This window comes from Colius striatus, chromosome 5 (genome assembly GCF_028858725.1).
Source record: "Colius striatus isolate bColStr4 chromosome 5, bColStr4.1.hap1, whole genome shotgun sequence".
NCBI lineage: Eukaryota > Metazoa > Chordata > Aves > Coliiformes > Coliidae > Colius > Colius striatus.
Genome location: NC_084763.1, coordinates 4,767,739 through 4,792,940, shown reverse-complemented (window position 1 = coordinate 4,792,940; position 25,202 = coordinate 4,767,739). Strand labels below are relative to the sequence as shown.

At 45.1% G+C, this 25,202-nt stretch overlaps 1 protein-coding gene across 10 annotated transcripts in view; it reads right to left on the bottom strand.

Annotated features, from left to right (window-relative positions):
* Positions 1-22,758, bottom strand: part of UBP1 (upstream binding protein 1) — a 33,042-nt gene extending 10,284 nt beyond the window's left edge. For 4 of the 10 annotated variants that reach the window (XM_061996216.1, XM_061996220.1, XM_061996222.1 and 1 more), the window contains exons 1-8: positions 22,210-22,758; positions 14,863-15,014; positions 9,852-9,928; positions 7,341-7,446; positions 6,652-6,758; positions 4,756-4,908; positions 4,492-4,602; positions 3,280-3,387 (exon numbers count right to left, since the gene is read on the bottom strand). In XM_061996216.1, the coding sequence (XP_061852200.1) occupies positions 3,280-3,387; positions 4,492-4,602; positions 4,756-4,908; positions 6,652-6,758; positions 7,341-7,446; positions 9,852-9,928; positions 14,863-15,014; positions 22,210-22,322 (927 nt within the window). In that variant the 5' untranslated portion in view covers positions 22,323-22,758. The remainder of the gene's footprint in view (positions 1-3,279; positions 3,388-4,491; positions 4,603-4,755; positions 4,909-6,651; positions 6,759-7,340; positions 7,447-9,851; positions 9,929-14,862; positions 15,015-22,209) is intronic. The other 6 variants (XM_061996217.1, XM_061996225.1, XM_061996215.1 and 3 more) reach the window with 5 other exon arrangements.
* Positions 22,759-25,202: the final 2,444 nt, after the last annotated feature.

Below are 25,202 nucleotides of genomic sequence, written 5' to 3'. Positions count from 1 at the left end.
CCATAGCTAATCCTCTGGGACAGATGTGCTCTGGAAATTACAACTTCCAGACACTCATCAGTTCTCGAAAAGGAGAAAATGAGTTTGGTTTCAGATCTTTTGACATCCCTCTGTATCAGGAATGACGTTACAAAGTGCTGACCAATGGTTTTTACTGGGTGAAGACGGGAAACCTGACTTCTCAGACTCAGGACAGTTAGCACTTAAACTCAGAACATGCCTAACAGCTAAAGAACTGCAAAAACCCAAGCCATAAAATGTGAAGTCACCCACACTGCATCTCCTGGATGCCACTGATACTGCTCTGTGAAGTGCAGAGAGATGGAAGGAGAAACAAACTGAACAAATACCATATGCTTATGTCAATCAGTTTTGCTCCAGCTCCACTTTAGGACCCTCAGAGCCTCTAGAAGGTTTTATATTCTAAACTTCTGCACTGATCCTTCACATCCAAAACCTCACCTTCCAATTTACTTCAAGGTCTACACCTGCATTGTTCTTTCACGTGCCCTATAATCAGTTCTAACTGCAAACAAAGTGACAGTTTGACCAAATTGTAGCTTCATGTATTCTACCTTGTGACACACCACAGATACTGGCATAAAAACCAACTGAGACACTGCAGAGAGAAAAAAGTGCAAAGACACAACTACCACAATACAGACTTGCCTGCTTTTTCAAATTAAAAGCAGGGGAAAGAATCTGGTGGGGTTTTCTCTCCTCTTCCTTAGATGGGCTCTAGGTCCTATACATTTGGAAGAGAGGAAACAAAATAAGAGTGCCTGCTTCATGAAATGGCCTGGGATGAAGGTCACCTGTACACTCTGAGGTCCACAGGGCAGCATTAGGGTTTGAAGCCTTTTATGTGTAGTGAAAGAAGAAAAAGCCAATGCCCCAGAGCACTAGAGAGAGTCTTAACAAGTAGTTAAGTCTGCATCTGCCTGTTTGGAAAGCACTGAGATCTATTGCTGCAACAACTGAAGTGAATGCACTGAGTTCTGAACCACCAGATGAATGAAAAAGAGTAATGGGAAAGCTGACCTAGATGGCATTCTTAGGAAAATGAGTGGGAAGGAAAAGATGAGTTATTGGAAATGGAAACACAAGTCTCTGGGTCTTGGAAAAAGGGAGAAGAGCAGAGCAGAATGACCATTCAGAAAAGAAGCTTCACCAAACACTTTGTGTTAGAACCTCCTATCAATTAAACTGGCAAGAAAAGAGATTAGATTCAATGTTTCCTGAAGAAAGGAAAGTAAGAGGCTAATCTGTCCAAATCAGGTTGTGGCTGAGCTGGAAGGAATCACAGGAGAGGAAGGAAAGGGAGGGAGGAAAGAGAGAAAATGAGAAATATCCAGCAAATAGAACAGCAGAATCTCAGAGGGGCAGAGTACAAAAGCCAACATATGGAATGAGATGCACAAAAAGCAAGGAAATAGAAACCAGACAGCCTATACAACAGATGAGGTGTAGGAGGGAAATAACGCCACCCAGCTTTGAAAAGGAACAGAACTATGGATTCCATCAACTAGCAGTACTGGAATTCAAGGGAAGGTAACAAAGGCCCTATTTCTGGGCACTTAGGAAGCAGCACTGGCCAAATAACAGCCAACACTCTCAACTTCATCAAGAAAAACCACATTGCAAGCAGTCCTGTGTTGCTCCTGCAAGGGAGCCACGGCTGCTGGGACACGTGAAGCGCGAGACCCAGCGTGTACACACACAGACTATGTGCAAGTGGCAGTTCTCAGCTGTACAAGGAGCTGGGTGTTCCTGGGTGTGAGCCCCTCTCTGAGGGCTGCACTGCACACAGGAGGAAAGTCTGATACCAGCCAAACCTTCTGGCAGCTTCATTTGGGAAGACAAGATTTGCAAGGTCGGAGTTGCTCGGAGTTGAGACGTGCACCATCCCCCTGCCCACTTCTACACTGAGGCCCAGGAGAAAAAGCCTCTCTGGTGGCCTTCAAGCTGTTCCCTTTCATAGAAGCTTAGTATTCCAAGGGATTGGTAAGGTCAGGTTGGACACACTTCAAGTATCGTTTGGCTGCAGTTTGTCCTACACTGGGATTGGGATTTCTCATCTGTTTTAAAAATACCTAATCTGATTGTTCTTCCCATGAGCAAGAATCACTCAGTGAAGTAATTACAACAGAAAGAGAGCAGAGAGAAGTAAAAACACCACGTAGGAATGCCTCCAAGGACCAGCTTCCAAAGATGCTTCAGGTGTGCTTTGTAAGTGCAAGTAATAAATGCTGTTTTCTCCTGCCTACCTCCCCTCCCAGGGCCTTCTGGAACAAATCAAGTCTGCACTGCTAAAGAATCCTAAAGGTGCATCTTTAACCCCCCCCTAAGAACAGCAGAAGATAAATTCAGGCAGCTCAGTGATTACAAAGCTTTCAGGGGGCAAAGAATCCTCAAAACAAGCTCCCCCTACATGGCTGAATATTGCTTGTTCCTTCCCACCTGGTTTCAGTGTTTATAATCAAGATGCATTGGCTCAAGCATTTCATAAACTAAAACTTACACATCACCTCCACAGAGCTTAGATAGCAAGTCAATAATGTCTGAGGGGCAAGAGTGTGACAGTCACTGCTGAAGTGCAGGTGCCGGCACATAACTGCCTGCCACAGCCACGTTACTAGTTGACGTTGGGACTCGCCAAAGGGAAGATGCAGGATTGCATCTCAGCTGAAAACATGTAAAGCCCCAGTGACATTCACCTTAGGAAACAGCATTTAAGATATGTAGAATGCTACCCTTGGACAGGAGGAGTGTACAGAATGCTTGTTGGGAGACACACACAGGGTTGGGTGTGCTGACTCTGCTGAAGCTCATTAAACCTCCTTGGAGCGTAGTATGTAGGGGAAAAATCAGTAACTACCAACCACCTGCAACACTACACAGAGCTTTAGAATACTCATGGACAGGGAAGCTGAAAGGGCAAATACAGAATAAACAGCTACATCTTGCTGTTCTTACTTCCACTAATTACACACATACAGGAGAGCAAAAAGCTGGTTCATTTCAAGTGGCACAAATGGCAAGCTCTTGACTTTTTTTCCAAGTTACCCAGTCCCTCTGCAACAGGTTTTTAAGTGTTAGATTTAGGAAGGATTCCTTTGCTGAAAACAGACATGGAGCAATTGGTATCCATCAAAGGGAATAGAATCAAAAAGGCAGGGCAATCAGAACGTTTGTAGTTGACGTGAGGGAAGTTTCTCCTAGATCTAACACTGCACAAGGGTATCTGGCACAATGAAAAGGTAAGCAGAAGGCCCTTACACTGCCTCGCTTTGCCAGAGAATCACCGTAGTCTGCTGGCAAAGTCCGCTTGCTGGACTTTTTCTGCTCATGTTCAACTGCATCTTCAATTATAGGCTCAAGCCTCATCTGGACAAACACCAAAGATGTGGATCAATTTCTTTTCATCATACAGTGAGGAAAGATCTAAAAGGCTTTTTAAAATTGCTCAAATCTTTAGTTAACTGCATATAACTCACTGATGTTTAGCTACAATCATAGAATGGTAGGGGCTGGAAGGGACCTTTAGACATCATCTAGTCCAACCCCCCTGCAGAAGCAGCTCCCACCTAGATCAGGTCACACAGGAACGTGTCCAGGTGGGTTTGGAAACCTCCCAAGAAGGAGCCTCCACACCCTCCCTGGGCAGCCTGTGCCAGGGCTCCCTCACTGAAACACTGAAACAGTTTTCCTTATGTTTAAATGGAACTTTTTATGTTCCAGCTTCATCCCATCACCCCTTGTCCTGTTGCTAGATACCATCAAAAAAAGTGCTGCCCCAACCTCCTGACACCCACCATTGAGATACTTCTAACTATTAATGAGATCCCACCTCAGTCTCTTCTCCAGACTAAACAGCCCCAGTTCCCACAGCCTTTCTTCATAAGGAAGATGCTCCAGTCCCCTGAGCATCTTGGTAGCCCTGTGTTGGCCTCTCTACAGCAGTTCCCTGTCCCTCTTGAGCTGGGGAGCCCAGAACTGGACACAGGGCTCCAGCTGAAGCCTCAGCAGGGCAGAGTAGAGGGGGAGCAGAATCTCCCTCGACCTGCTGCCCACAAAACCTAGTGAGGCTCTGGCCTTAGTAATCTCCAAAAAATAAGACTCTGAAGCTCAAATCTGGCAGATGATTAAATTGTAGATTCTCCTCCTTTTTTTAACATTACTTTTGCCTGTCAGCTGCAAGGTTTTTAGATCTGTACCGAAAGCCTTGCTCTAGGGTTCAGCTCAGTACAGTCAAGCAGTGTCCAATGTTACTGTGTTTGAACACAAGCAGCTATGGAGTATCTAAGTGAAAGTTTACTACAGAAAATCATATACAACTGAATGTTGCTGTTCAATGGACAAGTCTGTCAAATAAAAAGCTTATCTTTGTGTAGAACTAATTCCTCCCCAACCCTTCCAAGACTGCAGCTAAGTAACAGCTGTATCTGTGTGTTTTGTCCTCAGTCAGCAGATGCAACTCTGTTTTGTTACCTCTGTAAGAACTGTGGTGTCATATGAAGGCTGATACTTCTCTTTTTCATGTGCAGTTCGCTTTTCCATCTTTTCTCTGTCTGTTTTCTGTTTCCTGTCTGCTCCTTTTGGCTAAAAATGAACAGTTACATGAACAAGAATGCAAGCAGAAACCGGTTTCAGAATTGAAATCTGATCTCAGAAGTCAAGCAGCAATATAAAGACATCTCCCATCTTTATGAGAGCTTCTGAGAAACTTGTGAAGTGTCTGTTTCTCACTGTTACCTTAAAGACTTTGATTTGACAGCTGGCTGAATGCAGATGATCTGTGTACTCTCCGTTTTCAGTCTGTTTAAAGGTGTCGACCTGAATCCTAAACGGAACTCCTTTCTCTCCTCCATGTTTACGAGGGGTGAATTCAGTGCTGATACAATGTACCTGGAAAAAGAACAACCACCAAACAAAAAGGACCCTCAGAAGTATTCCAGACATGGATTTTATTGGCTTTACCAACATCATATCCCTTTTCTAAGGTTGGGTAACAAATGAGCCATCCTGAGGAGCAAGCTGCAGAACTAATGTTTCGTTCTCTTTCATGCCCACACGCAGATGAAACCAACGAGTGTGTCACCAAAAGCTCTCCGAAAAGCAGAACTCACTACAGGCTTTTATTAAATGAGAACTTGATGGATTTTAAGGAAAAATTTATGTGGATGACTCTCTATCTCATGAATACAGCAAAAACCCTTTGTCAGGATACCATGCTGCAAAGCATCACAGCTACAACGGAGTTGTTTGTAATGAACAGTAATGAAGCTACAGAAGGTCACTGACTGCAAGAGTTTGTCATCTTCTCCATCAGAATAGAGACTGGATTTATAAGCTAAATATCCCTAATAGATATCTAAGGAAACTTTGTAAACCAGGAAGTTATGATGAATCTCATTGGACACTACTCCTGGTTCTTTTGGCTTCCTTTAAGCCAAGCTCCATGGGCACCTTGCCCTCTCCATGGCTACAATCCTACCTTTTCATTTCCTATGGCCATCCACACCAGAGAACCACAGACTGGAAACTGAAGCTTAAATACGTAACCAGTGCTGCTGTCCTGTGCTCTCTCTGCTCTTTGCAATAAGTGAACTTATACCTGCATAATAACAATCAGCTCCATTGGATTCACTCTGTTACTCCTTCTTCTAAGGATGTGCATAAACAAAAGTACTCAACAGTTGATCTCACACTTCTTCCAGGAGACCACAATTTAGTACCTGTGTAATTCTTCCTAGGTAAAATGCCTTTGATTGTACTAGAGCAAAGTTGATTTATTGACAATATGGAGTTTAACCTAATTTAGCAGCCTCAGCAAGAAACTGCTGCTGTCTCACACTTTACACCCAAACCTTCTGAGACAAAAGTGAGCTAAAACTTCCAATGCAAACCTGAACATTCTATCTAAGTAGTTCCCAAAGAAATGCATGTTCAACTGCCCTGACTATCAAGTACATAAACACAAACCCTACCACAGGGAAACCTACTGACAGAGTAAGAAACATCTTTGAATGGCTGATTCAGAACTCTCTTTGTAGCAGATGACTTTTCATTTCATATCCTCAAGCCAAGCCTCTGCTCACCACTGGCAGAATGGGCCTCTCAACCCCAAAAAAGGGTAGTGACAGTTACTCAGAGGGATATGAATTAATTCTAGTACATTGTATAACTAAATACTTTATTCATGAGAGTTTTCTTCAAAGAGCTTTTTGAAAGTCTTGTACTTAAATTGTTTTTAAAATATGCTTTTAGAAACCCCAATCACAGAATCTCAACGGCTAGAAGGGACCTGGAAAGCTCATCCAGTGCTACCCTCCTGCTAGAGCAGCACCACCTAGAGTAGTGCACACAGGAGCTCATCCAGCTGGGTTTGAATGTCCCCAGAGAAGGAGACGCCACAGCCCATCTGGGCAGCCCCTGCCAGTGCTCCCTCACTCTCACACTCAATAAGTTTTTTTCTTGTGTTTCTTTGGAACCTCTTAACAGAAACATGAACCTGTGTTTTTTTAACAAGCTACTATTTAATGGCTATCCCACAAATAAGAAACCAAGAAGCTTCACAGAGTGAATACACCACTGTTTGAGACCTGAAAGCCACCAAACACAGACAGCCAGTCAAGTAAAGTTTCAAACCTGAATAAAAGCAGATGTACATTTTGTTGGATCCCACAAAAATTCAACTGCATTGAGCTGGCTTGGATTTGTCTTGATATCAATGACTCCAACAGACATTGGAATATCTATTAAAGACAAAGGGGTAGATATTTAGAGTTAATTTGGATGCAAGGTTATCCTCAGCAAACACAGGGATGGGGGGAAAAAGGTGGCCTTTGGTGTCTTGAACAAAACACAAGGAACAGTTTCTTAGGACTGACCTGAAGAACCTTAGCAGGCTCAACATACACAGTGCTCAGAGTTTGGGGGTGGTTTTTATTCCCCTCCTCCCCATACACAGCTTAGGCACCAAAAATGTCCAAATTACACAAAACACAGAAACTGTGTTGGTGTCACTTCCACAATCCACTGCAGAAAGTTACTTTTGTCTTGTCTTCTCCTAATTACTGTAACATTTAGTCATCAAAATGACAAAGGTTCCTGAATGGTGTCAGGTTGTAGAGTTGCTATCCTACTTCTGGAGCATTCAAAGGTTTTAAAGGAATGGGAAAATGGCAAGAACATTTCTATTCCAAACACACTATGACAAAGCAGCATACAGAAAATTGGTCCTTGTTTTTTTTTTTTTCACCAGCTCTAGATTAAATGTGACCATGATCAATTTAAACTTGGAAACTGAATCTCACACAGGATAGAAATAGTTATACCTAAGTCGAGAAGTCTGTCCCCAGGGCGGTTCCACTTCCAGCCTTCTAGCTGCTGGTGCTCTGTATATTGCAACCTTCTGTCATGGAACACAACTCTTATAATACTCTAACAAAGGAAAAAAAACAAGCATGTGATGAGCCACAAAGTTACTGTATGTTTAGAAACAGCCTGAAGATAAAGCACTAAACCATTCCGAACTAGGTGCAGCGCCGATAAAGAGTTATTAGTGACCAAAACCACAGCAACCACTGGCATCCCAAAATATTCCACAACACAGAAATGGAACTGGGCAGCAGCACAGCTGAAAATGCAACAGATCATTACATCTGGTTGCATATTCTAAAGGTCACTGTGATTTATATGCAGTAAACTGAGCGACACTGAGAGTCTGGACTTGTGTAAGCAAAGCTAAGCTGCTTCAGGAAACAAACACAGCCGACTTCGTTGATTCTGAGAAGTGGGGACTCAAGTTTGACCATTTTCTCACTGGGAATACTGTGAAATTTTGTAGGAGGTTTTAAGAAACAAAAAGAATGGAAAACTCCCTTCCTGGCATCCAGCAGCATCTTTACAACAAATCTATTGTCTTACTTCTTAGCAAGAAGCAATAAACAACTTCCAAACTTTTCCAGCTATTGTGGCTGAAATATCCATCTGGAAATATACCACCACAAGTAACTTTATTCAGGTAGAAGCAATTACAGTATCTATTTTTGGGACCAGTCCTGGTACAGCTGTGTGCTTCAGTCACATTCTGTTGCAGGAATGCACATAACAAAGCAATTTGTAACACAGAAGGGGAAGAATGCTGTAACGCACTGATTGCTGATGAACAACCAAGCCTAGACAAATCTGCATCGTTTCTTGCCATTAGTCTACACTCTTACTTGTATTAACAGCAGACAAAAGGGTCCAAAAAACCCCAGAACTGTTTTATACAGTGTCTCTCCAAGCCTCACTGCATTTCCTTGGTTGTACTTCAAAGACAGCATAAAGCACACGGGGAGGTGGGGGGGGTGTGCACAAGTACACAGGCACACACTCAAACACAGTGCTCCTTCTTCACTTGCCAGTTTGCAACCTGGAAATAGCTGCAGCCACCTTCATCATCATGAAATGCTTTTTTGGTCAAAGGACTGGGACTCCAGTATTGAAATGAAAAGTTTGTTGATGCAGCATTACAGTCTCTGGCTATGATAAAATGGCCTTTATTAACTTTTTTGATGGCTTTGTCCTATTCTAGCTACACCAGGCAGGTCAGCACCACTATATGAACCTACAAAATTAAGAGCAGACAGATCCCTCAGGGCTACAAGGAAATAGCACCTAAGGGGGCAAAATAGCCAACATGCTAATTACAGCACGTGAGCATGCCAGGGTGTAAAAAGTCTAAGTACAGAGCTCACAAACCCCAGTTTTATGCTTGTGCTTAACACTTCCTGAAACGATCTTGGAACAAACATCCCACAGACAAGTAAGGACAAGGCCCTGGACTATGCAAGGCAAAGTTCATAGATTATGCACAGATCCACAGTACCTTCTGCTAACACTGAAGCACACGGAGACATCTGGAGATGGGAAGAGGAGCTCCATCGTGGAACAAGCTGCTCAATGAGCAGCAAAGCTGGAGAGAGCTAATGCCTATGGATATACTTCCAATACACTTCAGCATCTCAAGGGCTGGAAGGGACCTCAAAAGCTCATCCAGCGCAACTCCCCTACCAGAGCAGGGCCATCTAGAGTAGGTCACACAGGAACTCGTGCAGGTGGGTTTTGATCCTACTGTTGCAAAAACTACACATTGTCCCCGTGTGTCTTCCCTAACACTTAAGAAACATGCTCATAATACCTCCATTTCCTTCTAAATGATCCTATAGCTTCCTTCCACATCTCCTCATCACTTGGAATGGACAATGAAATGGCTCAGAAGACACTGGATACAAATTCATAGACATCCAGGTATCTTAAGCTTTGCACAGAATAATCTGGTCTTCAGTACACACAAGTACTCTGTGCACTGGGCATGTAGAGTCACACTTCCTATTTGTAAGTCATTCTGAGCAAGTATCTAGTGGCAGCAGGGAAAAACCAGTCTGTAAAGTGCACAGTCTCTAGATTGGATTTCTCTCACCTAACTAGAGATGCCTAAATTTGAATTCACTGCTAGCACAGCTTCCTTTTATCTGGCAGAAAGACAAGGGCACGTTTAGTGGAGAAGCATCTCATCTTAACAGATCACACTGCAGACATCATAAAAGGTACATGAAGGGATTTGTCCTCAGTTACCTAAAGCTACTGAAATGAACCCATTCATAAATGGGGAAATGAAAACATGTGTACTGTTTTCATTTGGAGTAACCCTGACTTAACAAAACCTCCCTATTCGATTGATTGGTCAGATCAGCTGGTGTCCCTCAGTGAATCAGAGCACAACAGAAGTTCAAGAGCTACTCTTTTCACATGCAAGCAGCAGAGGTCTGTCTGTAACACTCAAGAGAGCTCCAACTCACCTTCACCAGTTTTCCATTGATCTCTGGGATGTCTCCAGCTTTCCGATTATCGAGCATCCGGATCTCGTAGGACTGACCTTTGAAGGGAAAAACCCATCTATCAGTGGGAGAGTCAGAACAGAGCTACTTTGCATTTGATGCACCTGCATCAGCTTTGGCTTCACAGTACACAAGCACACTGGTACCTGAAGCTTCTAAGAGGTTTTCATGACAAGGTTCATTTCACGACCCGGGCATTAAGTCATGGAACAAGATGAAACCTTTTGGACCCTTTAAAAATACAGATCCTTTCAAAGCTCTAGCATTTCATTTTACGTGAAGTGCAACTACTTGTTGCTCTATTTTCCTTCTGAAAATAAAACCCCTTGAATCCCTTTATTTTTGAAAGTAAGGAAAGGAAACAGTGCTGAGAATCACAGACTGGTCTTCCAAAAGAAACCCTTGCAGAGTTGTGACACTCTTCATGCAGCATCCACCCTACTGTCCCACGTTCCATTTTGCTCATGTATTTGTTGCCTTTGTATGATTTTTAGGCTTTGTATGATTGCATTAAAAAAGGCCAGTTACTGGTTCTTTCAGAGGTGTGAGCAAAGCTGTCTGAATGGGATGAACTGCTGTGCTTCAACAGAGACGATCCTCAAAGGAATTTATTTGAACAGCAGGGAATTTGTTCTTGTATTCATTTCCCAAAATCACATTTCCCTCACTAAAATACAGGACAGCATTCAAGAGGTTCACTATATCAAGTGCAGTTTAGTCATTGCCTTCTACTCTACCCTCCAAACTACCTTTACACTCTAGTGCATGCTGCAGTTAAAAGGCATCCGTTGACATGCCCTACAAGCTTAAAGTTCAGCTGTCATTTCCCTGTGAATGAGCAAATGAGTTCTTCAGCACCTTGCACTGCTTCACAGACTGATGTTACCTCTGCCTATTGTCCATTTCGGGGTTGGTTTGGGGGTTTCTTGCTGTAACTGCATTAGCACATTTATGTATATACTCTGTACATATACAAGCTTTCTTTACCCCAGCAGCATTTGACTGTTGAGATAATCACTGATGACATAAATCCATAGAAAAATTAACTGGACCCAGTGCAGCTGAGTAAAGGAATTGATCATTTCTCCCTCTATATTTAACAGGAGGGGCTTTTTTTCCCCTGTTAGTGAGATCTATCCAATTATCAGTGTTACTTATAATCAGTGTAAACTCACACACCTAACATATGGAAGGCCATTAGCATCTATGGACAGCTAGCACTGTGAATAAAACCTCCACAAGTATCTCCTTTGTTCTCTCTCATTACTGGGGGTGGGGGGAAAGAAAATGATTGCTTGCTCAATAAATGTTTCAACCTTTCATAAACACAAATGAATATTAAGACTGAAAATCTGATGAAAGCCACAAAAATACCAAGGAGTATGTGACTCAAAGCCACAAAAAGAGTATGGGAATTTTTTAAGCCAAAGATAGACACATACCATTCTGGAGTTTTGGACAAGCAGCTGCTCTGGAAGAGTGAAAAGCAGCACAGCACTTACCTTAGTCACCTCTGTATGAGAGCTATAGGTGCTGCTTTCCCTGCTCTTTCCTGGAGCCTGTGGTTTCCTGGGTCCTCCTTTTTGAAGATCAGAGCAACATTTGCTTTCCTACAGTCCTCGGGCACCTCTCCTAGTCACCATGATCATTCAAAGACTATCAAGACTAGCCTCACAATCACACCTGCCAAGCTCCCTCAGCGCTTGTGGATGCAGCCCATCAAAGATTTATGTATGTCCAGTTTGCCTAAGCATCCCCTGACCTGTTCCTCCTTCACCAAGGGTAGATTATTTCTCGTTCCAGAGTTGATCCCCTCCTAATCTCTAGAGTGTGGCACTCCTGAAGACCAGGGACATTAGAAAAGACGAATAGAAAGAAGGCATCCAGCACCTCAGCCTTCCCCATGTCCTGTCTCACCAAGGTGTCTTCAACCAGGGTGGCTGAAGTCCTTCTACGAGGACCAAGGCCTGTAAAAATGATGCTACCTCTAGCTCTTCCTAGAAGGCCTTTTCTACTTGTTCCTCCTAGTCAGTTGGCCTCCAGCAGCCACCCACTACAATGTCACCCACACTGTTCTGCTCTTTAATCCTTACCCAGAAGCTCCCAGTTGGCTCATCCCTCGGCAGAGCTCCAAGCATTCCAGCTCTTCTCCCACATCAAGGACAACTTCCCCTTCCTTATCTTCTTGCCCTGCCTTTCCTGAAGGGCCAGTATCCCTCCATTGCAACACTCCCTGACACAAATCAACCCATCCTGTCTCCAGGATCCTTTTCAAAGCAGTCCCAGTCCATATCACTTTATCTAGCTGAACAGCAGCCAATTCCAAACATCGCCCTGCACTCTGATAGCATTCTCAATGGACTCATTTAACTGATTTTACAGTTAACAGGAACTCTGCAAACCCCCGAACAACCAACCATCATCACTCCACAGAACAGACTTCTAGAATCAGCTTCAGCTAAGAACCTCATCACATTAAATATTCCATAAGCTCACAGAATCATAGACTTACCTCCAGTTGGAAGGGACCCATAAGGATCGAGTCCAACTCCCTGCTCCTCACAGGACCACTTCAAACTAAATCATACGACTAAGAGATTCATCCAGATGCTCCCTGAACTCTGAACAACATTTTTAGCTGTTTCACTGAGTAAAGTCAGGGCTTGCTTAAGCATTGCCTTTGGAAATGACACCATAGCTTCACACACAGGGCAAACATTCCCACTGCTTCCACATTCCCCATCCAGAACACAAAGACAACTGCTGATGAAATCACAGAGGGTATTCACTTTCTACAACACTCCTCACTCACAAGCATCTTGAAAAGGACTTAAGGCAAGACACTGCCTGATAATGGGGCCAAACTCAAAACCAGATAACCCAAGTGACCAGGATTACATTTACTTTTTCTAGAGGGCTTAATCCAACTGATGCCACAACTCAGGGATGCCAACTGATCATATGAAATAGGCAACTTCCATATGATATGAATATGAGTTCAATATGAAAAAATCAACTCTCAAAATGAACCCAAGACTTTTTTTTACATATATATATATAGATAAAAACACATACACACTAAAAGCTAATAAGAGAAATTTAGGGGAAGAAGTCTTAACCTAGACCGCAAATGTACTGCCTTTTCTCTGAAGTACTAGGACAGAAGAGACGTTGGCCAACTGGCTTTTTTCATCTGGGTCTGAAGTAATTTTCTTCCCAGAAGCTGGTACAGGGCTGTGTTTTGGGTTTGTGCTGAGAACAGTGTTGCTACCACAGGGATGTTTTGGTTACTGCTGAGCAATTCTTGCACAGCATCAAGGCCTTTTCTGCTTCTCACCCTGCCCTGCCAGTCAGGAGGCTGCAGGGGGACAAGGAGCTGGGAGGGAGCACGGCCAGGACAGCTGGCTGCAACTAGCCATAGGGTTATTCCCTATGTATTCCACACTGGGACATCATTCCCAGTATAGAAACTGGAGAAGAATGTTGGGGAGGGGCTGATTGCTGCTTGGGTGATGAGCAACTGCACTGGGCAGCACTTGGTTCTTTTCCCTCGAGTTTTCTGTCTTATTTTTAAAATAATTTTCATGACAACTTTTATTCCTACATATTTTACTGTATTAGATTTCATTTTAGTTAATAAACTTTCTTCACCTCAACCCATAGGTTTTACTTTTTGCCCCCCCCAGGTTCTCCTCCCCATCCCAGTGGGAGTGAAGGGAGTGAGAGGCTGGGTGGTGCTTAGTTGCTGGCTGGGGTTAAACCACCACACACTGCTACAAGCCATTCAACTGGAGCAAAACCAACATCTTCTCATGAAAACACACATGCTAACGATGCAGATTCTATAACTTGGTACAGCAATTAACTCATGGTCTCTTAACTGCTCAGAGAAGCACGTGAGCCAAGATGAACCCTTCCAAAAGATGGCAGGATATGGAAAAGAAACAGTGAACATCATTGGTTTTTAATTGCTTTTGTTTTTCATCCAAGCTCTGCTGTGGGACTGTGGCTTCTCATCACAGTGGTGTCTAGTGAGAGATTTTTTTAGGGGACTGAAGTCCACAAGGAAAACAAAAAAGCAAAATGAAATGTAGGAAATGTGATCCTGGAGTGTGGCCAGGGGAGACTGGAGTGGGGGTGTACAAAGACATTGATATGGTCCAGAACAAACGATCCACAGTTACCTGAGTTCAGAATACCGACTAAACTCAGGCCACCAACACCGTTTCCTGAGGTCAGGGAGGTTTCATCCCATGGCAATGACCACTTTCAGATTATTCTACCCAGCAGTTGTGGAAGGAAAACCAAGCCTTCATGCAAACCAACCAACAACTATGAGGAAAAGCCACCAAAACTCGCGTCAAGTGTTTACCTGATGACAAATGTAGACAGACAATAGTGAAATATGCACAAACTCCAAAGGTAACTACAAAGGTAAGCGCAGTCTGTTTATGTTTCAAACATAACACTGTTCTGGGCAGGCATGTACAGCTAATTAGAAAGCAATCACAGTGGCCTCTTGCATAATTGACATTTTAACATTTATTGTGACTTTGGAGGAGTGTTTACCTCATAAATATCACCCAGTTAACTTGATACCATCAACCCATTTAAACAGGGATGCAAAATTAAGTCTTGTACTTTAAACAATTGCTGCTTTAAATCTGTATCCAAACAGTTCCATCAGCTTGATTTTATTGGGGGAGGTGGGAGATGGAGAGGGGTAAGAGACACAGCAGGGAAAAACTGAAACAAAATGGAAAGAAATACAAAGAAATCACCCCAGACTATAAAGGGAAGATAGACTATAGCTATAAATCTGCAGGCTGCACAAAACAAAGACTGCTGGTAACATTTTTGCCATGCAACTCATTTTGGATGCACCCACGTGTATCGAAACACAGCTCTAGTTTTAGACCTGCACCACAAGCTGCACTCACTGTAGTTAGATGTGCAACATATGAATACCAACCTTGATTCAAGTATGTAAGGGTTTCATCATACAATTTCACTGCTGGGGATGTTGCAGCACACATAACGTACTGGAAGGGTGGATGTTTGGTCTCATTTTCTTGCGGAAGGCTGGAATCTTCCTGTTTGAAAATAGGCAGTGCCAAAACATCACTGAAAAGAACAAAGAAATAACTTTGTGAGACTGTTGGTCCTGTTTTGATTGAAGGAAAACTTATTTATGACTTCAAAAACACAGTTGAAAAGGTACAGAACTGTCAGTCTGTTAGTGAAACCAAGGTGAGCAGTGCCCAAAGCATTTCCCACCAACATTTTAAGCTAGGATACATAAACAATGCTCTAAGCAGACAACAGAATTGTGCTGTTCCTCTGAAAATTTCATCTTCAGTTTCCCTCTCCACTGAAAAAAAGCAGTTTACTCTTAACTATTCACCTGTCAACACAGACAAGCTTGCTAACACACATGCAGCTGGGAGCAATGCATTTACTTTCTCCTTCACAAGAACATATTCCCCAAAGTTATTGACACCATGAAAATCTTTCTCCCTATTAAGTATAATTGTATCTACCCTGTTAATTCTGCTGACACTGAAGATCTTCCAATCCTAACTCTTCTTGGGCTTTAGCACACTAAGTAGCACAAAAATGATTAAGCAGCAGACTCACAAAGTGTTAAGATACATAAAGCAGATGCCAGGACTCGCTTCACTTCTAGATGTTAAGACCACCAGACAAACTTTGGAACTGCAAAGTTTCTGAAGGGGAAAGAGCAACCCACACTGTGCACAGGCTGAAGAGAGAAAGGCAGCTTCACCACAACCAGCAAACACATCTGCTTTCCACTGAATTAAACGCAATTTATCAGCAGCAGATTCATTTCCCTTGTATACAATAACCCTTCATAAAGAAGACTTCAAGGAGATGAGTGAGTTCAGTTGAAGGTAGTGTTTTTCTTGCACTGAATTGTTCATGATGAAATTACCTGCAGATCCATGACACTCTGAAAATCAGTTTCTAAACTGAAGATTTTCCACCCCACCCCACCTGTTGATTCCATTTTTAACCTACGTGCATCTTCTGCTTCTTTCTCTTGCATTGACCACAGATGTAATGCATTTTGTAAAACAGCGATGTCTTATCTGTGTCTGCACTACTATTTGCATTTTGTACTCTCAAATATTTAGAGTAAAATTGGGCTTTGCTGTCCCTCACTTCCCTGAGAGCCTGCTTTGCTTAAAAGAGAACTCCTTTTGAGTCCCTGCTCTTATCTGGAGAATCAATAAGTATCAGTCCCATGCTCCATTTCAAAAGTGAAATTACAGCCAGTATTTTGGGGTCACAAAAGCTTACAGTATAGACTTGATCTGCATATTAGGTGGGAGGAGTGCAGCTGGGACACCCCAGCTTTTGTTCAGAGCCATGTGCCACATACAGTCAGGTAACGGCCAGCCACGTCACATTCCTCTCCCCTTGACTACTTGGAATAAGCTGTATTGACCTGAAAGAAGGAATACTATGAACAGTGACAAAGTGTAAGAAGCCTGTACCTTGCACAGACTGTACAGTCTCTCCTAAAAGTATCAACTAAAAAAAAGGCCCAGAAAGGACACCCACGCAGGTTTCTTTCCACTAGGAAGAAACCATAGGAGATGCTACAAACAGGTATGAAAGCAGAAAACAGCAAGACACTGTCCAAAAAAGCAGTGTAAGCCTGTTGAACCATACCATAGCCACTTTTGACATCAGCTCTTCAAACCAGAGGCCAGAGGAGGCTGCATGCCTCTACTAGATACAAGGGAAGAGAATGTGAAACATCCAGTTAAGAGAAGAGGCCACTCTTAAAGCAGTTTATTTATGTGGACAGAAGGAACATCATATCCAGAGGCACGACAGCAAATTTCCTGCCCTGGTGACCTGCTATTTGAGGATGACTCAGAAGAAACAGCTAGATGCTTCACACCCTGTTGTAAGGCAGGAGCAGAGGGCAGCCCAACACAAGAGGGAGCAAGGAGACAAGCAGAAAGCAGCATGTCCCAGGCAGAACTTCCACACCAAGAACCCGTGCTCCTCACACACTTTGGCACGTAAAACACCAGTGGTTTTATGAAGTGGAACTTGAAAACGGAAAGAACAGGGCAATGATACCAGTGTTTAAATTACACACACCAGAGTCAAAGTGCAACAAAGGAGGCACGCAAAGTGTCTCACCAAACACATGGCCTGTAAGTCCACACTAAGCTCAGCACTTGCTTTCACCTAAGTTTAAAAAGAGAAGCCTTTGGGGTGTTTATGGAAGATGCCTTTCAAGGCTTCCTTTTCCAGCCACAATTTAAAAGACAAAAATGCATCTGGTCTGGCTCGAGAATGAGTGTCGTGGTTAGTGAACTGGTTACATGAACAGGCAAAGCACTGGAAACCAAGGAACACAAACAGAAGACAAATTTAGACAGCTTTAGACCTGCATTTGCTAATACTTACAAAGTGGTAATGACTACCTGCCAATGAGAAAGGAAAAACAAAGAAGACACCCAACTCCTCAAGCCTACAATTTAGTTGGGAGCAAAATGTGCATTCTCAGATGCCCCCCCTCCAAACTCCAAACCCCCCTCCAGCAAAAGCATGAGGCCAATGTAAGGATCTTCATTTATTTTCCCAGATAAAAACATACATTTCTCATGTAAAAGACTCTTCTGGGTACCAGTACATTCCATAGGAAAAACAGAAGTCAAAGCAACTTAAAACTCCTTCCCAGACCACCTTTAAACACATACCACTTCAGTAACACTTTGATTCCTTCACTCATCCAGGAAGAGCTATCAGTGTTTTCAAACTTAAACATACACTTGTTCCCACCTAAAAACAGATAAAAGCTGCTGGCCACTAACAAGAGACAATAATGTATGGATAAAGTATTTCAAAGTGTCAGTGACAAAGAAATGTGAACTGGTTTAGAACCAACTACGAATTCCCTTTATAAAAAGCAATGTATTTTTTCTGACTTTCAACAAAGAAGCTACTAGCTACTGGACTAGATGATCTCCAAAGGTCCCTTCCAACCCCTACTACTCCATTCTACTATGAAGTTATGGGTCTGTCCTTCAGTCAATACATTTTCTGAAGCATTTGGAAAAAAACAACAAAAGTAATAGGGTCAGAAAATAAATGAAGGATCTCCTGTCCTTATAGGAACAGGAACTAGTGTGCCATCAAAATACAAAGTGACACCCCATCAATCATCTGTCTTATCTGTCTTCTGGATTGTATACTTTTGGGTGTGAGCACTAAAGCATCCAAGAACATGAAGGTCTTCTGAAACGGTAAAGCATGATTTACAAGGACAAATACCTTGAGAAAATTGCTTCTCCAGCAGAATTTGAACTACAGTTATGATCTCAATGCCAAACTCTGCACTGTTACGAGGCCTGAAAGAGCCACAGGAAAAGGGGACAGCTGGTACTTCCTAACGCTTTCCCACAAAAGCAAGATGTTGAGAGGAGGGAGACTCCTGAAAGGAGCTGCTGAGAAGCAACTTCCTCTGAAGCAGGTGTCAAGAAGCACCACACAAATGGAAAAACAGGTGCAAACGTAATGCCATGCCTGGGAATCCTACCACCCACCACAAAGAAACTCAGCTGGTTAAAGGCCTTAACTCTTGGGGAACAAAATGCAAAAAACAACCAAAGAAAGAACAAAAACCCCACCAACAAAACCTTTGTCTTCCTAAGCTCCTGAAAGTACCAGGGGAAAGCTGTAAGAATTGTATCTGCTCACGTTCCTGTTCCCTGGTTGCCCATCCACTCCCCTGACAAGGGGAGGTCAGGCAGCTGCTCTGATTTGCAGTACAGATTGCTCCTAAACGGGTCTAAACCTGTTGCTCTGCTCTCAATCCCACACATCCATCCACCACAAGAGGTGAGAGAAGAACAGAGAAGATAGCTGTGCAACATAGAGTCTTGTCATTAAGAATTAGACTGGCCTTGACTCTTTGAAACACGTTTACACCTTCAACTGCGAAGAGGCAGAAAAGAAACCCCCACCTAAATCAATGTCAGTGATACAGAACACGAGGTTTATCTTCAAACAGGTTTTATTTGTGGTGACAAAACACAGGAGGTTTAGGTTTGTGGGTTTGCTTTTTTCTCAGATGTCTATTTCCTGACATATCAAAAAAATACCAAGCTCCAATTCTAATCAGCACACCAGATCTTATTCTATGGAGTCTAGGTGTCAGTGAAAGTTATATTTTCTACAGGGCATAAAAATAGAACAGATCAGGGCAGTGGAAGCTTTATAATGTGTTCTGCAGGAAATATTCTGTATGTCTTACCAAAAAAAAAGGAACACTTTCCATATACCTTAAATAAGCACTCTAGAGATGATGGTCCCCTAAATCCTAACGGAACACACGGATGCTTTAGCCTAAACTTTGCAGCAGTTGACAGACCAAATTCCCTTGCCACTCGAGCATCTCCACAGCACAGGAAAGAAACAAGGCTGACTGCAGTTGGTTTCTTGTCTTTCCAAGCAAGGCAGCAGCCAGCTCCATTCTCCAAAGATGCTCCCTCCAAGTGCCTGGGAGATGCAGCAGAGTCAAACTGGCTTCATTCTCCAAAAATGGAGGATTGTTTGGATGTATTTCCACACAATCTTTTCTACAGGCTTTTCCTTTTCAGAACCAAGTCATCTCTTTCTAAATTGGAGTTTAGTTTCATAAACTTCGGGCTTTCATCTAGAAACATACACCAAAATAGCCACTCCTGAAATAATCAGCACGTTCTCCAATGACAGGCTTCAACTCTAGCACTACAAATACCCTTGGAACTGCAAGTGTTTCAACAGAGCCACACACTAAGCTTCCAAATTACGCATAAGAACTCAGTCACTAAGGTACTTGTCCTTACCTCAACGTTCATGTACCTTAATTGAAAGGAATTGGTTAATCAAATAATTAATTACATGAAAAGTGGGATTCTCCTGGAAGAATGGTAGGCAACTCCTGCAACTTGTATTTTCCAGGAAGCAGCCTCTGGTTATTTAACAGTCCACAGCAATGCCCCAAATTATACAACTCTTGCTGGGTTATGACAGATGTTACCACTGTGAGAGTCTTGCAGTCAACAGCAATACTTAAAACCCACCACCACTAAAGGTACCAGGTTTCTTATACAGGGTTCTGAAGGGGTTATTTGACATATCTGACTAGAATTACATGTGGTTACAGGCAGTTTCTTGCCACGTGACAAGACATCAGAACAGCAATCAGGTAAACTGGGTTTCAAGATGTTAAGGGAATTTTGAGAACTACTTAAAGCCACATGAATCTGCAGAGAAGCTTTGTCCTGTTAGCTCCCTTCTAAGAAAACCACAGTTTCTGGTGGACACGAGCAGTTTTCCTAGTAAGAATAAACACAGGAGTAATACCACATATTCTACATGGATCAGCTACTTCAGGAAGCATCAACTGCATTATACACAACCCAAAAAGGTAAAAGGACACAGAACCATGTAGCTTGGGGAGCATTCCCAGCATTCTCCTCTACACATTTCTTCTTCTTCTCTCATCTTTTTTTTTCATAAGTTACAAGTAATTAGCTTTTGCTGGCACACAGAACACTGACAGAGCAATACCTTCACTCCTCATGCTATGGCACTTCGCCACTCTCACACCACTTAACAGGCCATGATTTCCCTAAAGCAGAAATCTAGGGAACACATAACATAACTAACATACCTGCTGATTTAAGACTCATGTGTAGCTTAGCTCGTGCAATACATTTAAGAGTTGTTTTTAACTACTACAACTCTTGGTGTAGTAATTCAAAGTATCCCAATATCACTAAAAACACATTCAGGATTGCTGTCCATTACAAAAACACAGAATCTACACAACAGCAGCAAAGATTTGAAGTCTTAAAGTTTCCAGCAGTGTGCATTGCTGGGAGAAGAAATGAAGTTTACCAAACAAAAAGGGGGGATCTTTAAATAGTCACCCTAGCCAGCCTTCATGATGGAGAGGGAAAATCAGCTCTTCAACGGGAAGCCACGTGTTATCCACTGGTGTCTGCACGAGGAAAAGATAACCAGAAGATGAATGCTGAGAAGCCAGCTAAGCAACTGACATCCAGCTGCCAATAAAAGCTGCACACCACGGGCTGAGTGTTTGCATGACGACAGAAACAGGACAGAAGAGGAAGAAAATCCAGACGTGCTGAATATAAAATCAGGAGCAGTGTGAGGAAGAGTGGTGAATCATCTTGTTCTCTGAACTGGCAAGTTCTCAGATTGCTTTTTAGTTCTTAAAATAACAATACAATCAAAGCCCACACCAAACAACCACCCCCCCCCCAAATCAGATACACAACTTGCCATAAACCTGCTGAGCTCACGATCCCAAAAATGGTCCTCTTTTCTATCCAGCCAAAAGCCTTACGTATAACTGAGCAAAGACACTGCACTTGCAGAAACTGAAACTTGTGGTGATCTCCAGTCATCAGGTAACCCTATGAGATGATATCTTCCATGGGGATAGGCCATCAAAACGATCAAACACCACAGTTTTACTTCCCCAGACTCTCAAAAGTACCGACTAATCTTGTTGAAAACCTTACAACTGAATCTCTCCCAGCATCTCCACAGTGGTTTCCCTCTGATGGCAGCTCAGGAATCCCCACGTTCTACCCAGAACCTGTACTTCTTTGGGATGAGCATGGTTTTATCTTTCCAAAGCACACCTAAACCCTATTTAAACACTTTTACTGGAAAACAGTTAAAAGGTAATGAAACTGACAAGCTGCCCGGGAACACAGAAGAACATGACAAGGAAAATATGTAGCTAAAGCCCCTGAATATGCAGAAACACAAGGGAAGGAACGTCCTGATGAAGGCAGAGTCATGCTGTTGCCCTGTTAACTGCCACGACGCTTACTTGCTCAAGAAGGCACGTTTGTAAACGTTCGAGAAAACAGCTATTGCTTTAAACGAAACGGAATTACACCCGCCGAGTAAAAGATGACGATCCTCTGGAATGTGTGCCCCGATTCCATCGCCAGGAAACAGAGAGATGGCATTCTGACAGCGGAGATGGCACAGAGAGGGCCCAAGCCTCCGAGCAGCCCGCCCTATCAGCGGGACGGCTGCCAGCAACGGGGAGGGCTGGCCAGGGCGAGGGGCAGCCCCCTCACGCCATGCACAGCACGATGGTACGGGGGAAAAGCCGCGAGATACGGGGAAAGAGCCTCCGGAGGCCCGAGGGATGGAACAAAACCAGAGGGAAGAAGAGGGGGTAAGCCCCAGCTCGTTCCCGGGCTGCCCCGGGCACACACACATCCCCTCACCGTGAGGGACCCACCTCATGCTGTAGGCCCCGGCGCCCAGCTCCTGCCCGATGCCGGAGAGGCTGGCGTCGAAGTCGTGCACCAGCCCAGACTCGATCACTTCGTCCATCTTCAGCACCCACGCCATCTTCCACCGCCCCCCGCGCTCCCGTGTGCGGCCGCGGGAGGAGCCGGACGGGGAGGAGCCGCCGAGCCCCGGAGCCGCCGCCGCTGCTCTGCCGGGAGGCGGCGACTCGGCGGGCGGCGCCGAGACACGCCGAAGGGCTGGAGGGAACTGAGGGAGGCGGGGGGAGCGAAACGCGTCGGAGGGCGAAGGGGGAAAAAGGAGTCGGCGTTCAGCCCCGGGAGGGACCAGAGCGCGGGGCGGCTCTCAGCATCCTGCGCTCGCCCGGCCGCCGCGGGGGGCTGGGGACCGGGCGGCCGCCGCCTCCTCCTCCTTCCCCGCCGCCGCTTCCCGCCGGTCGCCGCCCGGGGCCGCCGCCGCTTGTGCCACCGCCCGAGCTCCGACGCAGCCCAGCGGCGCGTCCCGCCGCATCATTCGCAGGGGGCGAGGCCGCGGCGGCAGCGGCGGCGGCAGCAGCAGCGCGGGCCGGGGCCCCGCCGGGAGCCGCCGCCCGCCTGTACCGGCCGCCGCTGGGGGGCGCCCCGCTGCCCCCGCGCGCCTCCGCCGTGCCCCCGCGCCGCGCCGCCGCTCACGCCAACATGGCGGCTACTCCCGTCCCCCCCGGCCGAGCGCCTGCCAGGGCGGGGCCGCCGCCGGGAGGCGCGCCCATTGGCTGGCCTCTGCGCCGCCGCCCAATCAGGGAGGGGAAGGGAGGGGCGAGCGGGAAGCGCGGCCAATGAACGAGCGCTCCGTCACGCCAGGCGACGTCAGCGGGTGACGCGGGCGCGGCGCCCCGCCCTCGGGCCCGTGCCGCGCTGCGCCGGCGCGCTTCCGCCCGCCCCGCGGCATGCCGGGAGCGCGCGGCCCGGAGGCGGAAGGCGCGGCGCGGCCCGGAAGCGCGGGCGCGGCGGGCACAGGGAGCGCGCGGCAGCGCCTGCGCCACGGCTGAGGGCGCTTCGTGACTCATTAATCACACACAGCGGCGGGGGGAGCGGGGTCACCGACAGCAGCTCACACAGGAGCGTGTCCAGGCGGGGCTTGAACGGCTCCGAGGAAGGAGCCTCCACACGCTCCCGGGGCAGCCTGGGCCAGGGCTCCCTCACCTCACAGTGAAAGAGTTGTTCCTTACTTTCAAACGCAACTTTTTGTGTTCCAGCTTCACCCCATCACACGTCCCGTCACTGGACACAACAGAATGAAGTGCTGCCCCAGCCTCCTGACACCCACCCTTTGGCTATTTGTAACTATTAATGAGATCCCCCCTCAGTCTCCTCCAGACTAAACAGCCCCAGTTCCCACAGCCTTTCCTCATAAGGAAGATGCTCCAGTCCCCTGATCATCTTGGTGGCCCTGCACTGGCCTCTCTCCAGCACTTCTCCGTCCCTCTTGAGCTGAGGAGCCCAGAACTGGACACAGGACTCCAGATGAGGCCTCACCAGGGCAGAACAGAGAGGGAGGAGTTCTCTGCAAGTCTGTGGCTAGATGAACAGCTGATCTGCATAGATGAGGAAGCTTAGAAAGTGAAACCCATGCAGAGACAAGTCAGACAGGCACTAGCTACCGAGTTACAACTCTTAAAACAGGAGCTACCACAGACAAAACACCCCTTTCAAGCCTGACAACAGTAGCATGAATTCATTTATTTGTTACAACAAATAATTGTTCACACTTTGCAGACAGTAACAAGCCAAACCAGGGGATTATTTGATGGCAGTGACTGTAAAGGGATGTTTATCGTCTAGTGAATAGAGCAGTAGGCATTAATCATCATTAAACAGCAGTGACTACAAAATTAGCTTAAACCCCTATCATTGAAGAACTACAGAGCTCTGAGAACTCAAACCTTACCCTAAGCAGACATCTGTAGGCCAAAACTCGACTTCATAAGAGCAAGGTAGCATATCTGCTTCTGACAGATAAGGCAGGAGAAACCAGATAGAGTTTGGCTTACGCTTAGCTAAACCGGTTGGTGTGCTCCCCACGCTGATGTTAACACAGCTACATGGCAGTTACGAGACCATAAATTGTTGATTTGTACACTGGGAATGGTTCTGACAAAAATTCCAACCTCTGCTGGAGGTATGTGGAGTGGATACAACAGACTCATCCTCTTGCAGTTCAGTCTTTAACAGCTGGGTAAAACTTGTCCCTGATGAACTGATAGTGTTTCTAAAGATGTTGTCTTCAGCTATCACGGGACACAAAGTGTCCTTTTTCTGCTAAAACATGAATATTATAGCATAGACATTTGCCTTCATAATTATTTACATCCCTGGCTAATTTACAGCAAGTTTACTGTAGAGGTTTGAGGTGTTTGGAGTCTGTTGATTTTGAAGCACAAGCCTGAGATGTGTTTCTTTCTCTGGGGCGGGTTCTTTGGTCAGCCCCGTTCTCAGATCACCTGCTGCAGGTCAGCAGTGCACACAAAGACCACTTTCCAGCCAGGTGAAAAGATGATGAAGGGAGTGGAGCATCTCCCTTCTTAGGAAAGGCTGAGGGAGCTGGGACTCTTCAGCTTGGAGGAGAGGAGACTGAGGGGTTAATGGTTACAAATACACAAAGGGTGGGTGTCAGCAGGATGGAGCCAGGCTGTGCTCAGTGATGGCCAGTGACAGGACAAGGGGCAATGGGGACAAGCTGGAACACAAGAGGTTCCAAAGAAACACAAGGAAGAATTTCTTCCCTGTTGAGGTGAGGGAGCACTGGCAGGGGCTGCCCAGGTGGGCTGTGGAGGCTCCTTCTCTGGAGACATTCCAAACCCAGCTGGATGAGTTCCTGTGTCCCCTACTCTAGGTGGTCCTGCTCTGGCAGGGGAGTTGCACTGGATGAGCTTTTGAGGTCCCTTCCAGCCCTTGAGATTCTGTGATTCTCTCTATAGCCAGCTTGAAGTGCAAGGAGTTGTAT